The sequence below is a fragment of the Anabrus simplex genome, chromosome 5 (genome assembly GCF_040414725.1).
Source record: "Anabrus simplex isolate iqAnaSimp1 chromosome 5, ASM4041472v1, whole genome shotgun sequence".
In the NCBI taxonomy this organism is placed as follows: Eukaryota; Metazoa; Arthropoda; class Insecta; order Orthoptera; family Tettigoniidae; genus Anabrus; species Anabrus simplex.
Genome location: NC_090269.1, coordinates 185,927,832 through 185,952,226, shown reverse-complemented (window position 1 = coordinate 185,952,226; position 24,395 = coordinate 185,927,832). Strand labels below are relative to the sequence as shown.

The following is a 24,395-nucleotide window of genomic DNA, read 5'->3' as shown; positions in this document are numbered from 1 at the left end:
ATCATAACCTACGATTACTCATAAAGAATGGTGGAAGTTGTCTTAGATGATCACGCACTGTTTCCAATGGGGCAGATGTTTGTTGAGTAGCCACAGATTTCCTACTCTCAAAAGCCGTACTGGAGTCCTCTTCCTCAGCTATGTTTACTGTTTGAACAGGGTCAACTTTAGCACTAGCGGCCCCTGATAAAAATTGACTAAGTCTATTCGACATATCGGACAGGTGTTCCAATAGATTACTTGCTTCCTTAGTATGATCGTCCTTCAATTTTAGAGACGTTTGGTCCCTGGCCCTATTACAGAAATGAAACAGTCTAGCTTGAACTCTTTTAAGTTGATTAGCAGATGGGTCACTTACTTTAAAAAACTAACTACAGAAGCTAGCTTGGTGGTATTATCCTTGATAGTGTTTAGAGGCTCATCAATTTCTTTCTCCCCAAATACTGGGATACAAATAGGAAATTCTAAAGATTCCGTAAGTTTGGCAATATCTGTCACAACTGTGCCTCCAGATTGGACCTTCCTAATTAGAAGTTCATAAATCTGTTCCTCCTAGCGCAAGTACCCGGGTGCAAGGACTTCACGAGGACCAGACGTGTTGATAGAAAAACTAACGAATTTTGAAAATTTCCAGCAACCAAGAAAATTTTTAGATTTTGGAAAGATATCTATGTTTGGCTGTCAAAAGGGGCATTATCCAGACCCATTCAACCACACACTGCTACCACTTGATACGGGGTTTCCGTGTTTTACAGAGGTGAAAGAAGGTGCGGGCATTAAGGGCTCTATATGAGGCAATCAAAAGATTAATTTAAAACTTTAAAATCAGAGCTATATTTATTTTTATGCTGTTTTTTTTTTCAAATGCAAAATTTTAACAAAACACGTCACTCAGTGACAGAACAAGATTTCAGGTACAGAACTAGCTTGTTAGCTTAGGTACAGAGTAGGAGAAATCAGAAAAATCAACAAAATTTGTCAATTAATAATCTGAGCTTAAAGCTTCCAATTTTACAAATGTTACTTGAGCACTATTGCTCCATCCTCACAATAGTCAAGGAGTCAGATCTCCCAATTCAATTTACAGAGTATTCACAATGTACAATTTTCCAAGAACAACTTTTGCTCCACGAAATTATCTATGAGACCACACCATTACCGCCTTTCAAAAGGCACCATTCTTTATTTACACTAACACCTCTACATGAATAGAAAGAGCATCTATGCTCTATGAATGTATCTAGGATACTGCACTCCTAACCTTATACCCTTACGGCCTTCTCAAGGCAACCTTCACCTTTTACATTTATAACCAGAGCATTTTTGCTCAATAAAATTTACACTTTCCAAGCCTCTCTAGGCACAACCTACATTTAACAAGACCGTATCAACAGCCTGCCTATTTACACAAAAGAAATGATACAGGGGTATCGAGTTCCCATTCTACCGGGCCTTTGTGGAAAAACTACAGGTTAAAGTTACTGACCCAAAAATCAAAATGATGCAGAGGCGGACACTTGCCCTTCTTGAAATTTGCACTAAAAAAATTAAAACCCTATTTGGGCTTCAGGCCCGAAGTTACATAGGCTAAGCCTATACTACTGAGGTGCCTAGATGGAGAAAATTTAAGTTACAAAAGCTACAGACAGAAAACAGTTACAAAGTCATAGTCACCTCAAAGTCAAGTTGATAGGGAACTTGAGAGGGTGTCCCACTCTCTATTCCCGAAATACAGCTGAGTTTCTTAGGCTAGTTTTGAAATTTACATTAGGAAATGAAATTTACATTTTTGAAGATATGAAATTTAAGGTTACATTATTAAAGATTGGAAACCTTCCCCTCGAGCTAGCTTCCAGAGGCTATCACATAGTTATAAAGTGGCTGCCATTACCTTAATCAGCTGGAAAACTCGATGATGGGCGAGACGCCCCCGCCTCCTCTATTAGCACACACTCAGTAGACTGGATGATCAGTGAGACAAGGTGGCTCGAAGAAGTGCCAGCTTTTATACCCCAGAGGAATGTTCTAGAGAGCTCTGGGCTAAGGCCTGACACACCTCCAAATTTTATTGGATAATTAATTATATACAAGTAAATGATTATTGGTTGAAAATTAAATACACAAAATTTTCTATTGGCCAACATCTCAAGTTGGCGGGATGAGATAGAAGTGTAGCAAACTATAATACACCTAAAACAAAGAATAATCAACTCAGTGCAGTAAACGTTAAAATTAAAAAAAAATACTTCACACTAGAGGGCATACCATACTTTTTTTTGGTAGACATCTGTGAAGAAAAGTCCAAACTGCTTGCACACGTTGTTGCAAGCTTCGTATATCTGGTGGCATACTTCAAGGTGCTTCATTTGAATGAACGGGGCAGGTGTACCTCGAGGTACAATAATAATAATAATAATAATAATAATAATAATAATAATAATAATAATACAAATAAAATAATAATAATAATAATAATGCAGGTGAATCCTTGTAGCGGGATTTAACCCATTACAGTCTGAAATGATTTGTTTTCATGGTTGTCTTGCTAGGTTTTTGTCACTGTCAGCCATCTATATACAGTATATAAAATAAGAGTTTTGTATGTACATTGCTCAGAATTTAAAAAGAATGGTATTTCTGTATCGGTCGTGTCTGCAGTAAGAAGGAAATGCACTTTTCAATTTTCCGTAATTTCTGTATGCATGCATGTATGCATGCATGTATGCATGCATGTATGTACACGCGTCACTGGAAAACGGCTGAAGAGAATTTAATGAAAATCGGTATGCAAAGTTGGGGAATAAGTCGCTATAAAGTAGGTCGTAAATAATTTTTTCACGTTGAGAGAAATTTTAGTTTAGGGGAAGGCCTAAAATTTAATTCTTAAATATTTATCTTATTAGTGGTCTTATCAATAAATACTACATAACTAAAGTTATATAGTATTAAATTTCTGATCATTTATGTCTTATACACTTTTACCATACTGGCTATGATAAGAGAGATATTCATGTATTGGGATTTTTGTTGCTTAAGTCCATATAAACTCTGAGTCACGAGAAAATGGGTAAACAGAATTTAATGGAAATCGGCATGTAAAGTCAGGAAATAAGGAACTACAGTCTATGCTGTAAATAATTTTATAAGATGCCCTAATATCACAGGTTCAAAAGAAAATTAAATGTGAAGGCCTACAAAATAGAAAGCTCATAAAATTGATCAACAGTAACATTACATTGACCATTGTTTGTTGTGATGTGCTTTGTGCCTTCTGTTGCCACTCATCTCCAATAGATGGGATTACTGCTGTGTACCGAGAAACCATCTTCAGGGCTGCCGACAGAGGGGCTCGAACCGCCTGTCTGCTAGATCATACTCACAGCTGCGCGCCCCTAACCGCACAGCGAACTCACCCGGTCGTACCGAGTATAACAGCCTGCCTGAATATTGGCAGGAATTAGCTGGGGAGTTTGATAACTTTCTTCTCGAGCATGTCATTTCTCTGGTTCATAAATTTTCTAATACTACTGATACGTAACACACTGCTTCATCATTCCGTACTCTGAAGCACTGATTAGAATGGGCATTGTGCATATTTAACAGCTGTCTGTGGCCTGGTCATTCCAGCACTGAAACTTTGGACTGTTAGATTGACACTGTAGTACTGTTTGTTAAAAGTGAGAAAATGTGCAGTTTTTCATTTGATCGAGTATTTTCTACAATGACATTGCTTTTAATCACTACAATCCGACTGACTTTTTGTAATGACCTATGTTGACTTCATTTAGGAAGACCACAAAGACAGTCTTTCTGAGAATCCCGTAGCAAATCACGGGTACATTAGCTAGTTGAAAAATAAGATTCTTCTTCTGCCCTTGAGACTATTGACCAGTTTGTTGATGACCTCATTTCATCTGCAGGTGTTTGACATCCCCTTATTCACACCTGTTGTGCATATCTACAGGAATTTCCCCCATCAGCCATCTGGGATACGCTGTGTCGGTGTTGAAATCCCCTGCCCGAGTGTCTTATGCAGGGTTATGTTTACCCTTACTCAAATCAGACCCAAACGCCCTCATAAACTAACCGGGCTGTTTTTATAAATACTATTGCTTGATATTTATGACATGTCACACCCTGACCTATATCGTTAATTATTCCATAATTAATGAAATTACTATCTCCTAGGGCATTAACTTCCTTATTCTATACCCTTTGCTACATTCTTTGAAACATCTGAGTACAAGAAATGGGTATTTCCATCACATATTTTCCCTTCTTTTTCTTATTTTTCTTATTTTTGGATGAGCTAGCAGTTAAAAAATTGAAGTAGTAGTGCACATTCAACTATTTCAGCCTGTCTCCATGAGACTTTGCTGTTTTCGGGCATAAGAAGTGTTGCCTACCAGTAGAGAGAGGCAGTACTATGTTACAATTATCATCATCGTCGTCGTCGTCGTCGTCGTCATCATCATCATCATCATTTGAAAAATATTTAAATTTTAGAAATATCTGTATGTAATTGTGAGTTCTGGTTTGTACAGGCTCTTCAGGAGACTCAGCAAGCAGCAGTACGGTTTGAACGTGCCAACTCAGCGCATGCAGCAGCCAAGGAGATGGTATATCTTGCTGAAGAAGGTCTTAGTACTGAAGGGAGAACGTTCGACCATGCATGGCAGGAGATGTTAAATCATGCCACCATGAGGGCAAGTACACTTCAAAGTTTTGAGTTTCAGAAGTAATAATATTGTGAAATAATCTGATGTTTAGTGGAGGATTGAAGCTTTAGTTGAGAGAAAATTGCTTTTAATAAAGTTATGACCTCAGAAATCTTGAATGTTGATGGAATTGTGTTGTTATGATTAAGGTTCTTAGGACTTGGAATATTATTAACTTTTGGGATTTTGTTGTGTAGTGCCCTAACGTAATAGTCGGGTGAATGGGCAACCTAACAGCCTACATTTCAGAGGGTTCCAGGTTTGACCCCAGTCTGGCTGGGGATTTTAGTTGTGTCTGCTTTATTGTTTTGGCTCAGGATTAGCTCTTTGTTTTAATACATTCCTCATTGTTTACACACTACTATAGCTTTTTTCTACACTGATGGTGGGTGGTCTGCATGATGTTCAAAGTGACAAGCAGGGAGCGACCAATCTAGCACGACGTAAGAGGCTGGTAAGGGAACATGACAGAGACCACTATTACAACGTTGCTTGAATTGTGCACGTGTTAAAGTTGGATTGAAATCTACATAACCGTAAAATTCAGAGGTTCATATTTTCTATTTCAAGTATGACCTGTGGATGAGTTTTATTCTAGCATGGATGTAGTGTAATGCGAGTTTATGAATAGTACCGGTACATATAAAAAGTGCATTGACAAGAGACCAAAAAGCATTCATTCAGAAGTACAGTGTTACACAATGCAGTTTCTTACCTTACCTTACTCCAGCTGAAGTATCCATGGACTGGAATTCCGATACTCGTCACCGTCAGCAGAGCTGTCACCGGAAATATCCTCGTCACATGACTCCTTGCTGTGACTGTTGTCTCGTAGATATATGGCAATCTGATCCATGACTGTGTCCAATTCCGTGTTCCTTTTGTAATCTTCCTCTTGTAATCTTCAGCATACACAAGCTTTCCACTCCTCTTTGGTTCGATATATCCACAAAGACGCACACAAAATGCTGTCAACTTGTGTACACGAATTTATTCACAATTATTTACAAATTAAATACACATGACCTTAATCACTGCCGTCATAAACAAAACACTTCACTCCGAAAACATCAACAAACCCCCAGTTTAACAACCGCCTATCACGGAACCCATGGAGATTACAACCTTGAAACAGTTGACTGATGACTGCCATAGCATGTCGGTGCAAACACAACACGTGGTCTCAAGTACAACTCCTGTTAAACCATAACTCCAACTAAACAGTAACTCGTCTTTACCATCAAGACCACCTCCTTATATATGTGCCTGGCCAGGCTTCTAGAAAGTTATGTTACAAAATACCCTCTCGTAAATTCTGGAGTGCTTAATGCATGGATATAATGTACAGAATATTCTACCATCATCTAGTGTCAAAGATACGTCATTCTGGATGTTCTAGTGTGTTTCACAATACTGTAGTGGATTACACATCATATATACAGATAATAATAAATTATATACAGGTTCTTACATTAACTGAACTCATATCCACAAAGACGCACACAAAATGCTGTCAACTTGTGTACACGAATTTATTCACAATTATTTACAAATTAAATACACATGACCTTAATCACTGCCGTCATAAACAAAACACTTCTATATACAGTAAATGTTTCATGTCATAACCTCACAAACAATGCGATCATTCGATTACTTAAATAATAATAATAATAATAATAATAATAATAATAATAATAATAATAATAATAATAATAATAATCCAGAAAGCATCCAGAAAATGAAGAGAGCCCTCGGCCGAACGCAAAACATTTACAACAAAAAATGCCTTTCAATCTTCACCAAAATTCGACATTACAACACTGATCAAACCTGAAATACTATACGCGAGTGAAACACTGGATCTCCACAGGAAAACAGTACTCGAAGACATCCTGAAAGAGGAACGTAAAATCATCAGAAAAATTCTCGGCCCAAAACTGACTGACGAAGGATATAGACTGCAATCTCGTACAAAAACCGAGGAGCTCTCAAACCTTGCGGCTGACATCAGAAAAAGACGCCTGAAATTTTATGGACACATCAAACGCCTTCCAGAAAACAGACTGACAAGAATCTTACTTGAGGCAACAGAAAACATCAAAACAAATAGGTGGACAACGGAAATCCTCCAAGACCTGGAAAAATCAGGAATCAAAGTGGCCGACATCGCTAACCGAACCTGCTACAGAATGAAAATCAACAAGTGGGAAGTAGAGTCAGAGAAAAACCACAAGAAGAAGACAGGAGCTAAGTGGACAGAAGAACGAAGAACCACGATGAGAGAAAAATTGAAGGCTGCCTGGCAAAGAAGGAAATGCACAACTTTTAAGTGAGCTTTGCGTGATCAGTTTTCTGGTCTTTTTCGCATCTAATAATAATAATAATAATAATAATAATAATAATACAAATACTGTAAACACTTTATAGCCATACATTACAAGTCATATTATTATTATTATTATTATTATTATTATTATTATTATTATTATTATTATTATTATTATTATTGAATTCAATTCAATTATTCAATTAATAATAATAATAATAATAATAATAATAATAATAATAATAATAATAATAATAATAATAATAATTGTTACCGTGTTTTGGTGGATCACAGAGAGGTGAAAGAAGGTGCTGGGGTGAATGGGCCTATCTACAATATCAAAATTAATTTTAAACTTGAACTGAAGGTTGTATTTCTTCAAAAACAACAAACTTAACAAATTTTCTCTTAGTGAAATAACAATGACACATTTGGGGATTAAAAAAAGAGAACCCCAGAATAGGGAATTAAACAGCTTTGGGCTACAAGCCCCAGATTTACAAGTTCTGAGCTACCAACTCAAGTTGACATAATTTACAATTTTATAAATGAGGTATAATTTAGGCAAGGGCAGAAATCCCCCAAATCAAGAGCACTTGCTCCAAAAGTTACAATCTCTAACAGCCCGCTTAAGGCAACATTACATTATAAATCTTACACTCTCTGGCCTCTCTAGGCATGATTTACAATAGAAGTTACTTTTACACACAAGTATCTATTACCCAACCTACTGGGCCTTCATGAAAAAAGAACAGGTTAGATTACTGGCTCGAACACAAAATGAACGGAGGCGTATACTTGCACTCCTAGATAATGAATAAAATCCTAACGGGCTCTCGGCCCAGATATACAGGGGCTAATCCCAAGCTACTGAGGTGACTCGAATGAAGGTTACTTTAAGGCATTACAGAAAAGAAGAAAAACATTTACAAAATCATAGTCACCACGAACCAAGTTGAAGAGGAACTCGAGAGGGTAACGCACTCTCTGTCCCTGATTTACAGTTAAACACTTTATGAAATTTTTACAAGCCGAATGGAACTTTACATTTTAGAAAATGTTGGTTACATAGTTAGAAATTCGGACCTTCCCCTCGGATAAGTATGCGGAAACAGCAAGAAAGATAGAATTTTATCATTCTACAATGCGATTTTATTTTACGTAAATAAATATCACACGAGAACATGTTCACTTCCTTGTATAAATGACTTTATTTACCCTGTACGTCACAACACACAGTTATACACAGTAGCAAATGACACTACAACACTCAATAGCGGAGTACCCTGAAGTCGATTCTGACAAGTACAGATATCAACAAAAGTGACTCGTGCACTATAACATGCACTCTCTTGAATTCACCGACTCCGCCTCGGTGCCGAACAGTTACTCACAGTCCATCACTTGCCTGAGTCCTAAGAACTAAGAACTGACTTCACTGATTGATGGTTCGATATACTGTATATACTATTCGATCAACCATCTAGAATTATAGACTTCTGGAAGAGTTCTTACAACACTCTAATGGAACAAACTCGAAACATCGATTGACCAGCTAGTCGAATGGGTACTTGAACTTTCATTTACTATTTACAAATACACATGGAAATATCTACAACATTCATAATGTCCCTACATGTATCTGGATAATAAAACCTTACAGTAAGTTTCCAGAACCCTTCATACATACCAAATTATAGTACAATAAGTCTAACTCGTCGCCAGAAGACCTATCTGTGTCGGTGCAACGTAAAGCCAATAGAAAAAAAAAAAGAAAAAAAAAAGTCTAACATACGAAAATTATGGAATTTTCTACCGCTTTCGACTATCTAGATTTTGAGGTTAAACTTATACACAATACGTATTTGAGGTTATACAAATTTATACTACATATCTACAGGGAAACCATGTACTGGTCATGTTTAACACTTAATAAAAGATAATTTAGCATTAAATAAACTATAATTAAAATATATTAAACATAATAATTGAAGGTTTTACACCAGTTATGACGTCGTACCTACAATAATTGTCCCCACTAAAACCTTCAATATCTACCCTGTACGTTCCGTAATCTAGGTCTTAAATTATATCTAGGTGTCCTTATATCTATTTCTATGTCTCTCTTAGCCCTCACTATTCAATTACACTTAGACTTGGCGTTGTTGTAGTTCACATTTCGCAGCCAGATAGTTCGATCGGTGGCCACCACCTTTCCATGGGGGACCCGCTGGGTCTGGCTGATGCTGTCCCTGTTCTCTGTAGCAACGATCCGCAGGTCCTTGTGTGGCAGTCGACACTCCACTGACTTTCCCCTCACTCGTATCTTTGTGTTCTGCCAGGACCCATGCGTCTTCATAGTCCACCGGTGTGATGCACGGGAGAGGATCTCACATCATGGACTTGGCCCTGTTGAGTCTCCTCTTTTTCCGGGGTGCTGAATTCAATGTTCCTACTGGCATATGATTTCGTGTCGGAACTAGTGTCCTGGTCAGATGGCACCCTCGTTTGTTGGTTGTTGGTACTAAATTGATCCCGTCGTCCCGTGGAGTTGCCATCTTCACGACGCCGGAGCCGCCATCACTGCTTGCAGGCTTCACCCGTGTCTCCGGATCTGTCGTGCTTTCCCACAGGGCACCTGGGCCTTGAACTATGGACTCCACCATCGCTACAATGATTCCGTTGTCCTGTGGAGTTGCCATCTTCACGACGCCCGAGCCGCCATCACTGCTTGCAGGCTTCACCCGTGTCTCCAGAGCTGTCGTACTTTCACACAGCGCACTCGCTGTTTCCGCTGGGCCTTGAACTACGGACTCCACCATCGCTACAATGATCCCGTCATCCCATGGAGTTGCCATCTTCACGACGCCGGAGCCGTCATCACTGCTTGCAGGCTTTACCCGTGTCTCCGGATCTGTCGTGCTTTCACACAGGGCACCCGGTATTTCTGCTGGGCCTTAAACTACGGACTCCACCATCGCTACAATGATCCCGTCGTCCTGTGGAGTTGCCATCTTCACGACGCCGGAGCCACCGTCACTGCTTGCAGGCTTCACCCATGTCTCCAGAGCTGTTGTACTTTCACACAGCACACTTGCTTTTTCCGCTGGATCTTGAACTACGGACTCCACAACCGCAAGCATCACTTCGGACTGCTTTCCGTCCGGTTCGTTGTTGCCCGGCACGACGTCCATTATCACTTCGTTGCCAAAATAATTGATTTCGTTCTTTATTTCTTGAGTCTGGGCCTTGATTTTTTCAGTCTGGGCCTGGAATTTTTTGGTCTCGGCCTGAATCCAAGCGGTTAGTTGTGCGAACATAATGTTTACCCAGTCGTTGGTTTCTTCCTCCGAGGTGACTTGGAAGTCAAAACTGTCTGGGTCCTCTCCGTTGTCTATCAAATCCTGGCGCAGCATCTCTTGTATGTTCACTTTGCTTCCAGCTGTTGGTAAACCTCGTAACATAACCAAGCTCATTTGGTCGATCTTCATTGCTGAGTCTTGAAGTGTCCTGTCCTGTCCTGTTATGGTTACCAATATGATTTTATTTTACGTAAATAAATATCACACGAGAACACGTTCACTTCCTTGTATAAATTACTTTATTTACACTGTACGTCACAACACACAGTTATACACAGTAGCAAATGACACTACAACACTCAATAGCGGAGTACCCTGAAGTTGATTCTGACAAGTACAGATATCAACAAAAGTGACTCGTGCACTATAACATGCACTCTCTTGAATTCACCGACTCCGCCTCGGAGCCGAACAGTTACTCGCAGTCCATCACTTGCCTGAGTCCTAAGAACTAAGAACTGACTTCACTGATTGACGGTTCGATATACATACTATTCGATCAACCATCTAGAATTATCGACTTCTGGAAGAGTTCTTACAACACTGTAATGGAACACTCTCGAAACATCGATTGACCAGCTAGTCGAATGGGTACTTGAACTTTCATTTACTATTTACAAATACACATGGAAATATCTACAACATTCGTAATGTCCCTACATGTATCTGGATAATAAAACCTTACAGTAAGTTTCCAGAACCCTTCATACATACCAAATTATAGTACAAGTCTAACGTACGAAAATTTGGAATTTTCTACCGCTTTCGACTATCTAGATTTTGAGGTTAAACTTATACACAATACGTATTTGAGGTTATACAAATTTATACTACATATTTATAGGGAAACCATGTACTAGTCATGTTTAACACTTAATAAAAGATAATTTAGCATTAAATAAACTATAATTAAAATATATCAAACATAATTGAAGGTTTTACACCAGTTACGATGTCGTATCTATGACATCCTTCTGCCTTAACACACACACTCAGAAAGACGACGATCAATGACACAAGGAAACTTGAAAAGCGGCAACTTATATACCCTCAGGGAAGGTTCGAGAGAATTCTGGACTAATCCGAACACACCCTCTCAATTTTTATTGGCTAATTCAAGGTGAAAAAGAAATGCGGGATTGGTTGAAAATTAATTACAAAAATTCATGTTTGGCCAGATTCAAAACTGGTGGAATGAAAAATAAGTGTTGCCAACCCAAAAGTAAATGAACATAGATTCAGTTATGAAAATCTAGAAATACAAAACTTCTTTAAGTTACGAGTTCTTCCACCTTGCACCAGAGTGCACGACCAGAGTTTTTGAAATGACATCTATGGAGGAAAGTTTAAACTTCTTGAAGTAAACAAACACAAAGCAAATAAATGCAGTCAGTTTAGGAAACTTCACAGCAACACAATTACTCAATACTTCAGTAGTGACATCTTCATGTAGTAGCAGTTTCATGTTAGATAGGTAGATTTCTTTAAGGCGCATCTTTTGAATGTGTGGAGTTGCGGTGTACCTCCTGGTACAACAATAATAATAATAATAATAATAATAATAATAATAATAATAATAATAATAATAATAATAATAATAATAATTTGAGCTTGATACTTGCATTATTTACCCATGGGTGAGAGAATATTGTTCTCAAGTTATATGGGTTTATCACACTTGCATCAGGTTACTTTATCCAGCTCCTCTTTCATTACAGAATGGACATCAGCTAGTTTGAACGATTTGTTTCTTTTCCCTAGAGCACCTTGAACGCTTCCCCAAACCAGCTCTATGATGTAGTTCTGGCAGTGATAGGGCAGTAAGCAAACAACTGTATGACCTCTTCTTTCAGCAAGTGTATCAATGTTGTACATTTTTGCCCTTGGCTTGGCTAGTTTCACAAGAGACAACAGTTTGCCTCGGGTGTGATTTACTTACATGAGGAATATTCCTAGCAGGTAACCATAATATAATACCTCCTTCCTGTTTGTCATTGTAAGATAGGTATTTAGTGCAATTAAAACAAAGAACAATGCAAGTAGAAATGAACGAACATCACATCACATGCCACATACACGCTAATCGAAGAATGCAACTAAAGATGCAGCAATAATTACTCGCACAGATACAAAACGAAGACAATCCTAAAACAAACTCATGAACCAAACTCGATTCTGTTTTTTCAATCTGCTTTACATTGCACCGACACAGATAGGTCTTATGGCAATGATCTTATAGGAAAGGGCTAGGAGTGAGAAGAAAGCAACCTTGGTCTTAATTAAGGTACAATCCCAGTATTTTCTTGGTATGAAAATGGGAAACCACAGAAAACCATCTTCAGGGCTGCCAACAGTGGGGTTCAAACACACTCATCTCCCGAATGCAGGCTGATAACTATATGACCCAAACTGCACAGCCACTTGCTCGTACCAAGCTCTTTGTAATACCCACATGCACACTGGAAGACTACTTGACAACATAGCAGTTTGTAAAGCGAAGTGAGCACAGCAAACTCCTCAGGCGACTGATCAGTTCACAGAGCCAGCGATAAGTGATCTTTTGTCTGTTTTGGCAGTAGTACATTACCAACACCCCACTTGCCCTGTCATCATGTAGGCCTCCTGCTGTCAGTGTAGAAAAAAGCTATAACATGCACAGAAACATGAAATATAGTTAAATACATCACATAGGGTTGACATCAGAAGGACATCTGGCTGTAAAACTAGATAAAGTTCATGTGTGAGATACATACCATACCATTGTCACATCATGGTATGAGAAAAACTGCTGAAGAAGAAGAAGAAGAAAATTATTATTATTATTATTATTATTATTATTATTATTATTATTATTATTATTATAAATTACTACAGATTCTGAGTATGTTTTAAGAGCTTTGTTTTGTCCTTAGCTGAAAATTATGTCCCAGTTTTTAACGACAAAATGTTGAATGTGTTGTTGCTATTATATCTTCTTCTTCTTCTTCTTCTTCTTCTTCTTCTTCATCTTCTCGAACTTTTCCTAATTGCTGGAGTCAGCACTGCTTGTGAATTAAGTCCATTTATATGGCCGGATGCTGATGCCCTATGTAGAGGGATGTAATCAACTTTTGTATGTGTGATTTTAGTTTCAAATACCCAGCATCTGAACTGGAGACAGACATGGCTAAAATATCTGGCACATCCAGGAATCAAACCCGGGGACTTCTGAATGTAAGGTCGCTATGCTTACCATTCAGCCAAGTAGCTGGAAACTTTATTACCATTTTCTTCTTTTGGTGTCAGTCTAATGCATTCTCCAATCCGTCTAACCATACTCTATTCCATCCCAATCCAATTAATCTACATACTAACCTTCCCACTACAGACCACCCTGTCTTCAGTTTCAATCTGCCAATCTCTTGGAGCAAACCAGCCGAATATATACCATGTATGAATATAAAAGTAATGAACCCACATTTCTCGCCAAGTGGTTGAATGAATGTCATTCTACAAGGAGATGTTGCTTGTGAAGCTTGGAAGAAACTAGTTTGTAGATGTTAAATTTTAAATCCTGGCATTAGACCACTTCATGTAAATTGAGAGTGAAGAAATCAGATTCCACAAAAAGGTGACAAGCAAATACCATAATTGCTCACATAGATTTACATCAGCTGGTATTGCTGATCATTCCACTAATCTTGTGCAATCTATCTTAAGTAAGTTTTTTGCAGACCAGCAATATGTTAGTTCATTTTATCATTAAGAAGAATTAATTTATTTTGTGAACCAGAGAGAATAGGAGGCTTGACACAGAACTTACAGATGTTCTTTATGAAGATCCTGATATTCTGATATTCAGAAACAGTAACAGAATCTATACAGCTATTCAACCATCAGTATTGATTCCTTTCTATATTAAGCTGTTGCCCAGTGCATCATGGTGGTGGTTGAACATTCAGTAAATAATATTTCCAATAGACATATTATGCTGCCATTGGAGGTGATGAGGTGTTAAGTCTGCTCTGTCCCTGATAATACTTTTAATTTCTTTCTCGGTATATCTCCTGGTATGATCAAACATAGAGACTCATAACAATAGATACTACCGTGAAACAGAATAAATTGATATCTAACTATACCACAGTCCAAAATATTCAGCTCTTTGTCTCTGTCAAGTAATTTCTTAGTAACTCAGATTGTCTTCTTGAAGTCAAAATTTCCTTACATTGTTTCATGGTGAACTATATATTCTTCGTACATTCGTTATAGGGAATGAAGTTTAAATATGCAACAAAGATTATTAGAGATTAAGGATATTTTCAACATACAGATTAGATTCAATAGAGACAATGAAAATTGCAACAAACTAAAATATACTCTAATCTGAAATTTAAAAATGCACACAATTTCATGGCAATAAGATTGAAGAAAATTAATATCCAGGAAACTGTAAAATTAGTTCCTTAATAAAAACTTTAAAAACTCACAGAGTTGTTACCAATACTTTAGCATATAGCCCTTATTAATACTGTGGGAAGAAATTTTCTTGTGTTCTGCGTTTTTTTTGACCCGGTGCTCAATGATAGGTGAACGAATCCGAGAGGGAGCGAACGCTGAGTGAAATGGAACACAGGAGAACTTCCCAGACTTATCATCGAGCCGAGATGAGAGTCCAGCAGCTGCAGAAAGAACTGAAACGTGCCATCGCCAAGTCGAGGTAACTCAGCAATGCCAGGATCTGGGAATGGAATATTTCATGGCCTCCTCCTTAGCTGGACATTGTTGTAGTGATTAACTAATTCAGTTGGTGAGTCATCAAGATAAGCACTAGGTCTAAAATCATCTTTCTTTGCATGATGATACAGTTCATTCAGATTGCCATGTGGTATAAAGTTTATCATATCAATAATAATTCTCTTCATCCTAGGATATGGTTTGATATTAGATGTGTGAGAAACTCTCCCCTCTGTTCCCTTTATTTCACATTATATCTCGAAAATTACAAAACATTACAAAATAAGGTTTCTTGTTAGTTGACTAGTGGGCTCTACAAGTTGAATCTTTGAATATAGACACGACTTAAAGGATAACCATTGAAACTTAATAATGATGTGCAAAATATAGCCAGCTTCCATATTTATGTGTAGATTCTTATACAATTTGGTATTTCATTCAATCAACTCATGTATTATTATCAAAATACATAACTTTGCTTCTTGTCTTTCTTGTTAGCGAGGGAATTATCCCTTTCTCTGCGGTCACTAATATTTAAGAATGAAATATGTTTTCCAAAGTATTGTCTCTCAGTGCAATCATTTCTGTGCCTATGATTAAAATTCTGTGGCTTTTCTGAGATTTGATATATACCATTTAGTTATTTGACTAAATATAAATTACCGTTACTGCTCAGAAAAGTCTTTTCTGTTTCCTCTGATTTTGCAAATGTTACATTTCTTATCATTGTTCCTTTCCCTTTCTTCAGCATTTAGAACTATCATTTTGTCTCTTCTCTGGTTAATTTTAACTCATGTCTTTGCAAAATTCTTGCAATCTTTTCCCTACAAGGACAAGATTCTCAAGATAATGGATATTCGGTTTCCATGACTACATGGTACAGAAAATAAACTTTTGGTGGACATATAGTACATATTGAAGAAATGTTTAGTACTGAATAAAAATGGCGTACTGAATACCAATATGATCCAAATCGACAACCTTGCCAATTTGCATCATATTCTCTTACCAATTGACCCATGTTGACCTAGGTCATATTTGTTCTGGAAAGGATCTAAGCTACAGGTCTTTGAACTACTACGAGCACAATTGTACAGGAGACGCAAGTCACCCGTTGTGGGTCATTTCAATGAATATTTAATTTTGACGACTTCATGGTACTCGAAGTAAACTTCCAATGTATTATGTTGTATTCAGTACATGTAGTACATTTCAGAGAGATGTTAAGTACAGAACAAAAGTGACCAGCTGGACACCAGTGGGATCGGAACTCACAATTGTCCATTTTCCTTTTAAACAAAACAATATCTAGGCCAGTATCCGACATGAAATTGGAAAGTCGTGAGTTCTGATCATATTGGTGTGTGGGTGACCTTTTCTTTTCTGTATTTAACATCTCGTTGATATGTAACATTACATACTGAACACGACCTAATGTATTTAAAGTTTATTTCGCACACCATGTGGTCATAAAAATTAAATATTCATTGACTTCATCCCCAACGGGCAACTGGCACACACTCCCACAGTGGACGGCTTGCTTGCACTATATAATTGTGCTGTCAATAGTGGCAGACCTGTAGCTAAGAACCTTTCCAACCAAACAGATATGCCCTAGACCACCATAGCCCAGTTGTTAAGAGTATCCGATTTAAAAATGGATGGTTGTGGATTTGGATCCCATTGGTGTCCAGTTTGCCATTTTTGTTCTGTGCTTAACACCTCTTCGATATTTATTCTAAGGTACTGAATTTGATTTTATACATTGGAAGTTTATTTTGGTTCTCAAGATACCTTTAATATCCTTGTTAGTGATGAATAATATACTGTCTGTAATTCGTAATAGTTCTCATGGTTGTAGGAATGTCCAGAGTGCTTAAATGTGAGAGATCTGTGTTGGCAGATTTGCTGCCATGTTAATGCTCTCCCTGTTATGGATGACAAATCTTCGAGTAGTAAATGCCCGCTGCATGTCATGGACTTAGATTTATCACAAATTATTTTGATTATACATGCCTTGTATTTTACTGAATGTTTTGGAAAAGATACTTTTCTAGAAATACTAATAAAATGTATTAGTATCTTAGTTTTACATGTTGAATTTAGTATGGTATACATCAAAACAGGGGCTGAAGAACAAGAGAACATTTCTGCAGGCAACGCACTTCCTTCTTACGTCTTTCCTAACACCATTTTTTTGTGACACGACACAACACAACACAACATAATAGCTATTTTTTCTTGACTGTGGATGGAATTGCTGAGATGAAATGTCTCTCTTTTAGCCTAATTGGTGAGGGCTTTGTTGATTTTTTTACCCGTTGTGTGAATGGGTCGTGGCAGATTGTGCGGTTTTGTCAAGCTGTGTGCTACTGCAAGACAGAAATTGAGAAGTGTCATTCTCTTTCCCACATTTAGGTCTCTCCAAATGACCAGGTTGTTGTAAATAGCTATATCCAACATGTGAATGAACAATTTCTTAAACTACATAACAGTTTTATTCATAGATGGATATGTATGCATCACTTGATCAACTAAATCTACACCCCTTCATAATCTGATTATTATCATCTAGTAAATCAGGTTGGAAAATTGCTAATTTTGTGATTGGATCTGTCTTCCATGTATCAACCATTTCCATCCTAGAGTGACAGTCCTGTGTGCATTTGAACACCTGCCATTCTACAAGTTCAACAATGAGGTTTTATATTTGGGACATTGTGCAGTCTGCATACCTGATTCCTCCCTCAACCCTGCAGGAAAATAATCATCTCCTTCGCTTTTGCCACTTGAACAAACAGCTTTTTCAATATTTTCAAAAATCATTATTACTGAAACTGAAATTAATGTCAGAGTCATTGTCTAGTACATCTTCAACAAAGTTCGTTGTAATTCCCCTGCCACTAACACTCACTGAATGTCGCTAACTGCTCTACTTGTTGAAGGCATAGTTACGAGTGATATGACCTAAATATTCAGGACATATTACTTGTATAATCTCATGTGCTATGTATAGGTCTGTATCTTTATTGCAAGATAAGCAGAAGCATCAGACTCCTTTCGTAATTCGTAGAGAGATTCTAGATAGCACATCTAATTGAGCATGAGGAAATTGTATTGCTGTCATTGGACTCTATAAAGGTTTCTTTCATAACACAAGCGATAATGTCTGGCCACGTAGATTGTACAGTCTGAACACAATATTTAACTACTGTTTGCATTTTCTTGCAACTATCCTCAAGATATAAAACTATAAATATAATACCTCAAATGTAACTTTTTATGTACAGAGTGGCCACAAAGTCCAGTTACCCCCCTCTTATAACCCTCTTATAACCCTCCTATAACTAATAGAAACCCATAAACCTAGTTAAATAAGTTGTACACCATTTCCAAGAGAGGTTTTCTTGGGAATATACGGCATTACAAGTCCAAAGCATCAGTCTGTGCACCATCATTTTCATGGCAAAGGATAATGCGGTGCCAAGTTCTGTGCGACATTCTTCGGAGCATTACTGGTGTGACTTTAGTGAAAGCTTGTCTTACAGCATCTTTCAGTTCATCCGTACTGTTGTATCGATTTTGTGAAACGATACCCTTTATGAACCCCCATAGCACATTATCACATGTGGTAAGGTCTGGGCTTCATGGTGGCCAGGCAAGTGGAGCTGGCAGTACATCTGAAGAAGTGCCGCACATGCCTCCATTCTCTGGTCCATGTCAGCATCCGATAATTCCTGGATGGGCGTAGACCGATATGGGCGCAAGCCTAAGTCTTTCTTCATGTGCTTCTGCATTGTCGACCGGGGTATTTGCAATTCCACTGATCTTTTACGCCAATATAAATGGTCCGTTATTGGACATTATAAATTTTCCAGCTAACTCATTCCTGGTTGCCAGCGTTTCACCCCCATGTGCTAAGTTGGGCTCATCAGTCAGTACTTAGCACACCCACCAAGACACATAGCTAGTGCATACTGGGGAGGCCACTGCGTAGGCTACTTGGAGCCACCGGCAGTGTCAATGCACTATGAGAGACTTTGTCTCATTACCAAAAATTGATGCCTTGGCATCAACGTCTATATCATCTGATGGCCAAGCAGGCATCAATTTTTGGTAATGAGACAAAGTCTCTCATAGTGCATTGGCACTGCCGGTGGCTCCAAGTAGCCTATGCAGTGGCCTCCATGGTATGCACTAACCATGCGTCTTGGTGGGTGTGCGAAGTACCAACTGATGAGCCCAACTTAGCACACGGGGGGTGAAACGCTTTCAACCAGGAATGAGTTAGCTGGAAAATTTATAATGTCCAATAACGGACCATTTATATTGGTATTATAAATTTACTCATTCGGGACAAATATTTCAGGTTCCCTATGGGAATCAACGTCTAGATCTTTTACACATCGACTTCTTCGGCGACCTATCCACTTCTGTCCTTATCTTGCACACTTTCTGTGGTGAAGAGTTTCTTTTACCATCGCAGAAGTGTTTGTTTTGGAGGAGGCTCGTTGAAATCGTGCCCGAAAGTCAGTACAAACTTGTGCTATTATTTTCCCTGTTTGCCCACTCTCATGCATCCAACAACTTGCAATAAGACGTTGTTCAATACTGTAACTGGATGTATCAGCCATCGTGTAATTCACATCATCTGAAACATAGAACAAAATGCATGTACATTAACATTTATAAGGGGGTAACGGGACTTTGTGGCCACCCTGTAGAGGAAAGATTTACAATCAGTGTAGTTTTAATTCATAAAAATATCACAAAAATGACCAAAAAGTTAAATTGTTTTCCAATTAAATGTGCAAAGTGAAATCACAAGGTCTATTGGGCAACGGGTGATTAAAAAGGCCAGCGGTGAATGGGCTAAACAACCCATTTATTGGCAAAAATCTTGCAACCTCACCATATTTCAAAACTGTAGCCATTGAAGTAATTTTGAAAATGTAACACTATTGCCATTCATGAAACCCCCCTCTCTATACTTTCTTGCTTGCAATTGTTCAATCTTCCTATACCATCTCTGTAAAGATTATATTTCACCTCTGGGCAGCTGTTTTTCACCCTGTATTGTGGACCAGTGGTAAAAATTATTAAACTATCCTGGATACCATTTTTATGAGAAGAGTGGGCACTTTCTAATCTTAATTCTACTGTTTTACCTCCGGGGTACCACAGCCATGTGACAGTCACAAGCTTCACCTAAGTCTGACCTCACTTCTCATTTATTTATGTCAGGTATTTGAAGTCCTATGAAAAACTGTCTGCCTGCTGTCATTTCTTTATGGATACAGTACTTTTGCATCCATCTGTTGGCACAGGCCAGAGTAAAGTGTAGCTTCCACCGAAGTCCCAGTCAACATCCATGGCTGTGACAATATGGAAGTTGCTGGGGTATGGGTAGTGCTGAGTAATGACATTCAGAGCATGACTAGTGCATCTGAGTGTTATGAAAGGTGCTGCTCATAGGGTCAGTTGTGCTGCAATAGTTCTTTCTGACCCAGTGAGGAAAGCAATGGCAAACTACCTCACTCCTCATCTTGCCTAGTACGCCTCATTTTGGTGCTGCCAATGGTTTTGGGGGTTTCCTCATAACCGCATAACCTTTGGTGGTGCTATTTGAGGATCCAACCAGCCTCTGGGCTGTTGACCTGACAGACAGACATGAAAAACGTGGAGTCAACACTGAAGATAATCCAGTGCTGTTGGGAGATTTCAATTCAAGGCTGGAATATAAAACATGAAGTAATAGAAGACAGTGAAGAAAGTATGAACATATGGAAGCCAACGGGGATTGAACACATCTTTAATACTACTATTTGTTTTTACGTCACACCAACACAAACCAAACCAAACCAAACCCCATGGCACTACATCCCTTGAAGGGCCTTGGCCTACCAAAGCGACCGCTGCTCAGCCCGAAGGCCTGCAGATTACGAGGTGTCATGTGCTCAGCATGACAAATTCTCTCGGCCGTTATTCTTGGCTTTCTAGACCAGGGCCGCTATCTCACCGTCAGATAGCTCCTCAGTTCTAATCACGTAGGCTGAGTGGACCTCAAACCAGCCCTCAGGTCCAGGTAAAAATCCCTGACCTGGCCGGGAATCGAACCCGGGGCCTTCGGGTAAGAGGCAGGCACGCTACCCCTACACCACGGGGCCGGCCACACCAGCACAGATAGGCCATATTGTGACGATGAGATAGGAAAGGGCTACAACTTAGAAGGAAGTGACTGTGGCCTTAATTAGGTGTAGCCCAAGCATTTGCCTGGTATGAAAATGGGGAAATCATGGAAAACCATCTTTAAGGCTGCTGACAGTGGGGTTCGCCTACTGTCTTCTGAATGCAAACCAACAGCTGCTTGACCCAATCTGTGTAGCCACTTGCTCGGTCCCAGATTTCTTTACCAATATGGTGTGAGACATTTCAGGTTCATTCTTCAAGCACAAGGTTATTAATTTAAGTCGGTAGGGGTACTAGATCATCGAAACATTGTCTATCATAACTTACATTCTTGAAAGATTTCATCAATTCAAAGTGTGCACTTTCTGGCAATTCTTTTAGTCTACTGAACACCATCTGGTCAGAAGTGAACAGTTTATTGCTGGACTTAAAATTCAGAAAATGAGATATATCAGCAAGCAAATATTGGTGGGAAAACCTTTTTCAATAAAACGAATAGTCAGAAGTATCAGACAGTTAAGTGAAGAGTTCTAAAGATGAGACTCCAAGAAAGTTTACGATATTGGAATGGGAGAAATTCAGATTACTGGAGTGACATATAGGAATGTAGTAGTAGAAACAGTATGATTATATGCATCCTCATGGAAGACATAGTTTAGGCCGCTTGTAAACATTTGGAAAGTTTAGAAGCGCTTTGGATATTATCTGCCATTGTCCGATCCCAAGTCCGGAATGAGAAAGGAGGAGGGTTGGCTGGTCTGGCACCCAGCTGTAAAACTGCTAACACCGAGTGTTGGCGGCGGTAAATAACTTGACTCCCTAAAGGGGCCAGTGGCTTCGGGCGAATGAACTCCCTTAGTTGGGGTGATGGTCCCCTTCAGTGGAGGAAATGACACTGGAATCCATCACTTGAAGACCCAGTGGCAAACAAGCGGAGGAGGAAGTGGATTGTTGTGGGAATTAGGTCATCCGCCATCCAGAAAGCTGGTGAACAAGGTGATGATTTTGCTCTCTTTGCAGGCCATGAATCATTATTGGACATGGATTCTCTACTCCTGTGCGGAATTTGCTGTTTCAGCACTATTTCAGCTGGTGCTTGGAGTTGACCTCCTGTAAGGTTATCTGCGAGACCCCCTTCATCTTCTTCAGCTGATTCTTCATCAGATAATACATTAGATTCCAGTGGTTCGGTATATATAAAGCAACTTACCTTAGACGGGCAGTCATTTTTATTCCTCTCAACACAGTCAAATTCCAAACAGTTGTTGACACAAAAAACAAACACTCAAATAAAACCCTCTGTTGATTTCAGGCATTGTAGGGAATATCTGCTTGACAATGTAAAGAGGAGTTGCCAGATTTATGGTGCGAGTAAGGATCAGTTTAGGAAAATCAGAAGAATGGCGCGCTGGTACTACACAGTACTGCGTGGCGTAATGTTCTATTTAAAATGTTCTGTGTTTTAAAAGCTACCCATGTAATTTACATAACGTAGAGGTCCTAAGTATTATGGATTGCCCATAATTATTCAGGATTTCACCTCACTATTAAGGAAAAATTATAACAGAAAAATTAAATTATCACAGAAAAAATCTACAAAGAAAGGAATGTGTCAGTGGTGCATGTTTTTGTGCACTAACATACGTATTTAAACAACAATTCTGTTTGCTACCGGAACAGAGATCTTGTTCCTGAGTTTCTGAACCCTAATCCATATGTTTCTCTTACGAGTGTGTTGAGAAACTGGTGCGCTCCCTCACACCAATTTTTAGAATAAGCTCCCTGATAACCACAGGCATTAGTTTAAAGAGTTGATGGCTTACTGTGAGCCATATAGTTCATATTTGTTGGTTTTAGTGTTTCTTGAAGTGGCTGTCTACAACGGGATTTCTGATACCCCATTTCACTGATTGGCACTTTATGGTAGGATTTAGCTTGTTTGACTTATGATACACTTATTTCAAGTTCTTTATGCCATAGTAGATGTTTGTGAAAATTATGTTTCAAGATGATTTCGGATTATGACAAACATACTCGAGTGCCACTCTTATATGTCCCACCAAATTGAATGCAGGTAAAGTACAGGGAAACACATTTAGGTTACTAGCAGGCACCTCGAATTCTTCTTCTTCTTCTTCTTCTTCTTCTTCTTCTTCTTCTTCTTCTTCTTCTTCTTCTTCTTCTTCTTCTTCTTCTTCTCCTTCTTCTTCTCCTTCTTCTTCTTCCTCTTCTTCGTCTTCTTCTTCTGTGATTGTCATTTTTCCTCATCTTTAAGTTTAACTTCAACTTTATTATCATCTTGGCTCACCATTTTCTTCTATTCGACCATCTTTTTCCTTATTCTGCATTTTCCACATCAAATGAAAATAATTTTTGTGAATGGCTCATAAATACTACAGTAGGTACACACTTTAAGAGTTTCCAAAATACAGGTTTCTCAATTGTATTGTATAGGTGCATCTCTCTGGTAGTCTTGATTTATTAGTTTTCATGGCATACAGTGGCAGGATGAGTGAACTTAACCTCATTTGTGAATCACATGATGTTCAGAATTCCCAGTAGCTGTTCAGTAAAATCCAAGAAGCATAAGCAGTAATGGACTCTTTATTTGGCTCTTGCAACTTGCGAATGGCAGTTATCATCATATATGACTGCAGTTCCTCTACCTTGGTTGCTCTTTGACATATGGAATATGAATACCTTGCCTCCTGAGGCAAACAACGTAACAATTTCTTAGGAGACCAAAGCAAACAAGTCTGAACATCTACCACATCTACCAAACATGTGTGATGCTTGCCAAGCTCTCTCAACAAAGACCCAGTTGTTTCCACCTTTCTCACTATAGCCAGTATCGTGTCTTGTCTTAGGACGATCGTGCACACCTTTCTCTCTCCTGAATGTCCTTTGCCTGGTAACAACGGTCTTTGTAATCCTTCATGTAATTTTTATTAAAAAGACCTTCTGAGTCAATGTGCATTACATATTGAACAAATGCACGGTAAAACAACTAGCGAAATGGAGGAAACAACTGACACCTGACAAAGAAGAACTTCCATATTTTTGGCAAATGTTGGCAAGTGA

The 24,395-nt window shown here is 38.6% G+C and overlaps 1 protein-coding gene across 2 annotated transcripts in view; it reads left to right on the top strand.

Moving 5' to 3' along the window:
• The window catches only part of LOC136874428 (uro-adherence factor A), a 209,331-nt gene that overhangs the window by 54,011 nt on the left and 130,925 nt on the right, over positions 1-24,395 (top strand). For both annotated transcript variants that reach the window (XM_068227588.1, XM_068227587.1), the window contains exons 4-5: positions 4,545-4,706; positions 14,978-15,108. In XM_068227588.1, coding sequence (XP_068083689.1) covers positions 4,545-4,706; positions 14,978-15,108 — 293 coding nt within the window. The remainder of the gene's footprint in view (positions 1-4,544; positions 4,707-14,977; positions 15,109-24,395) is intronic.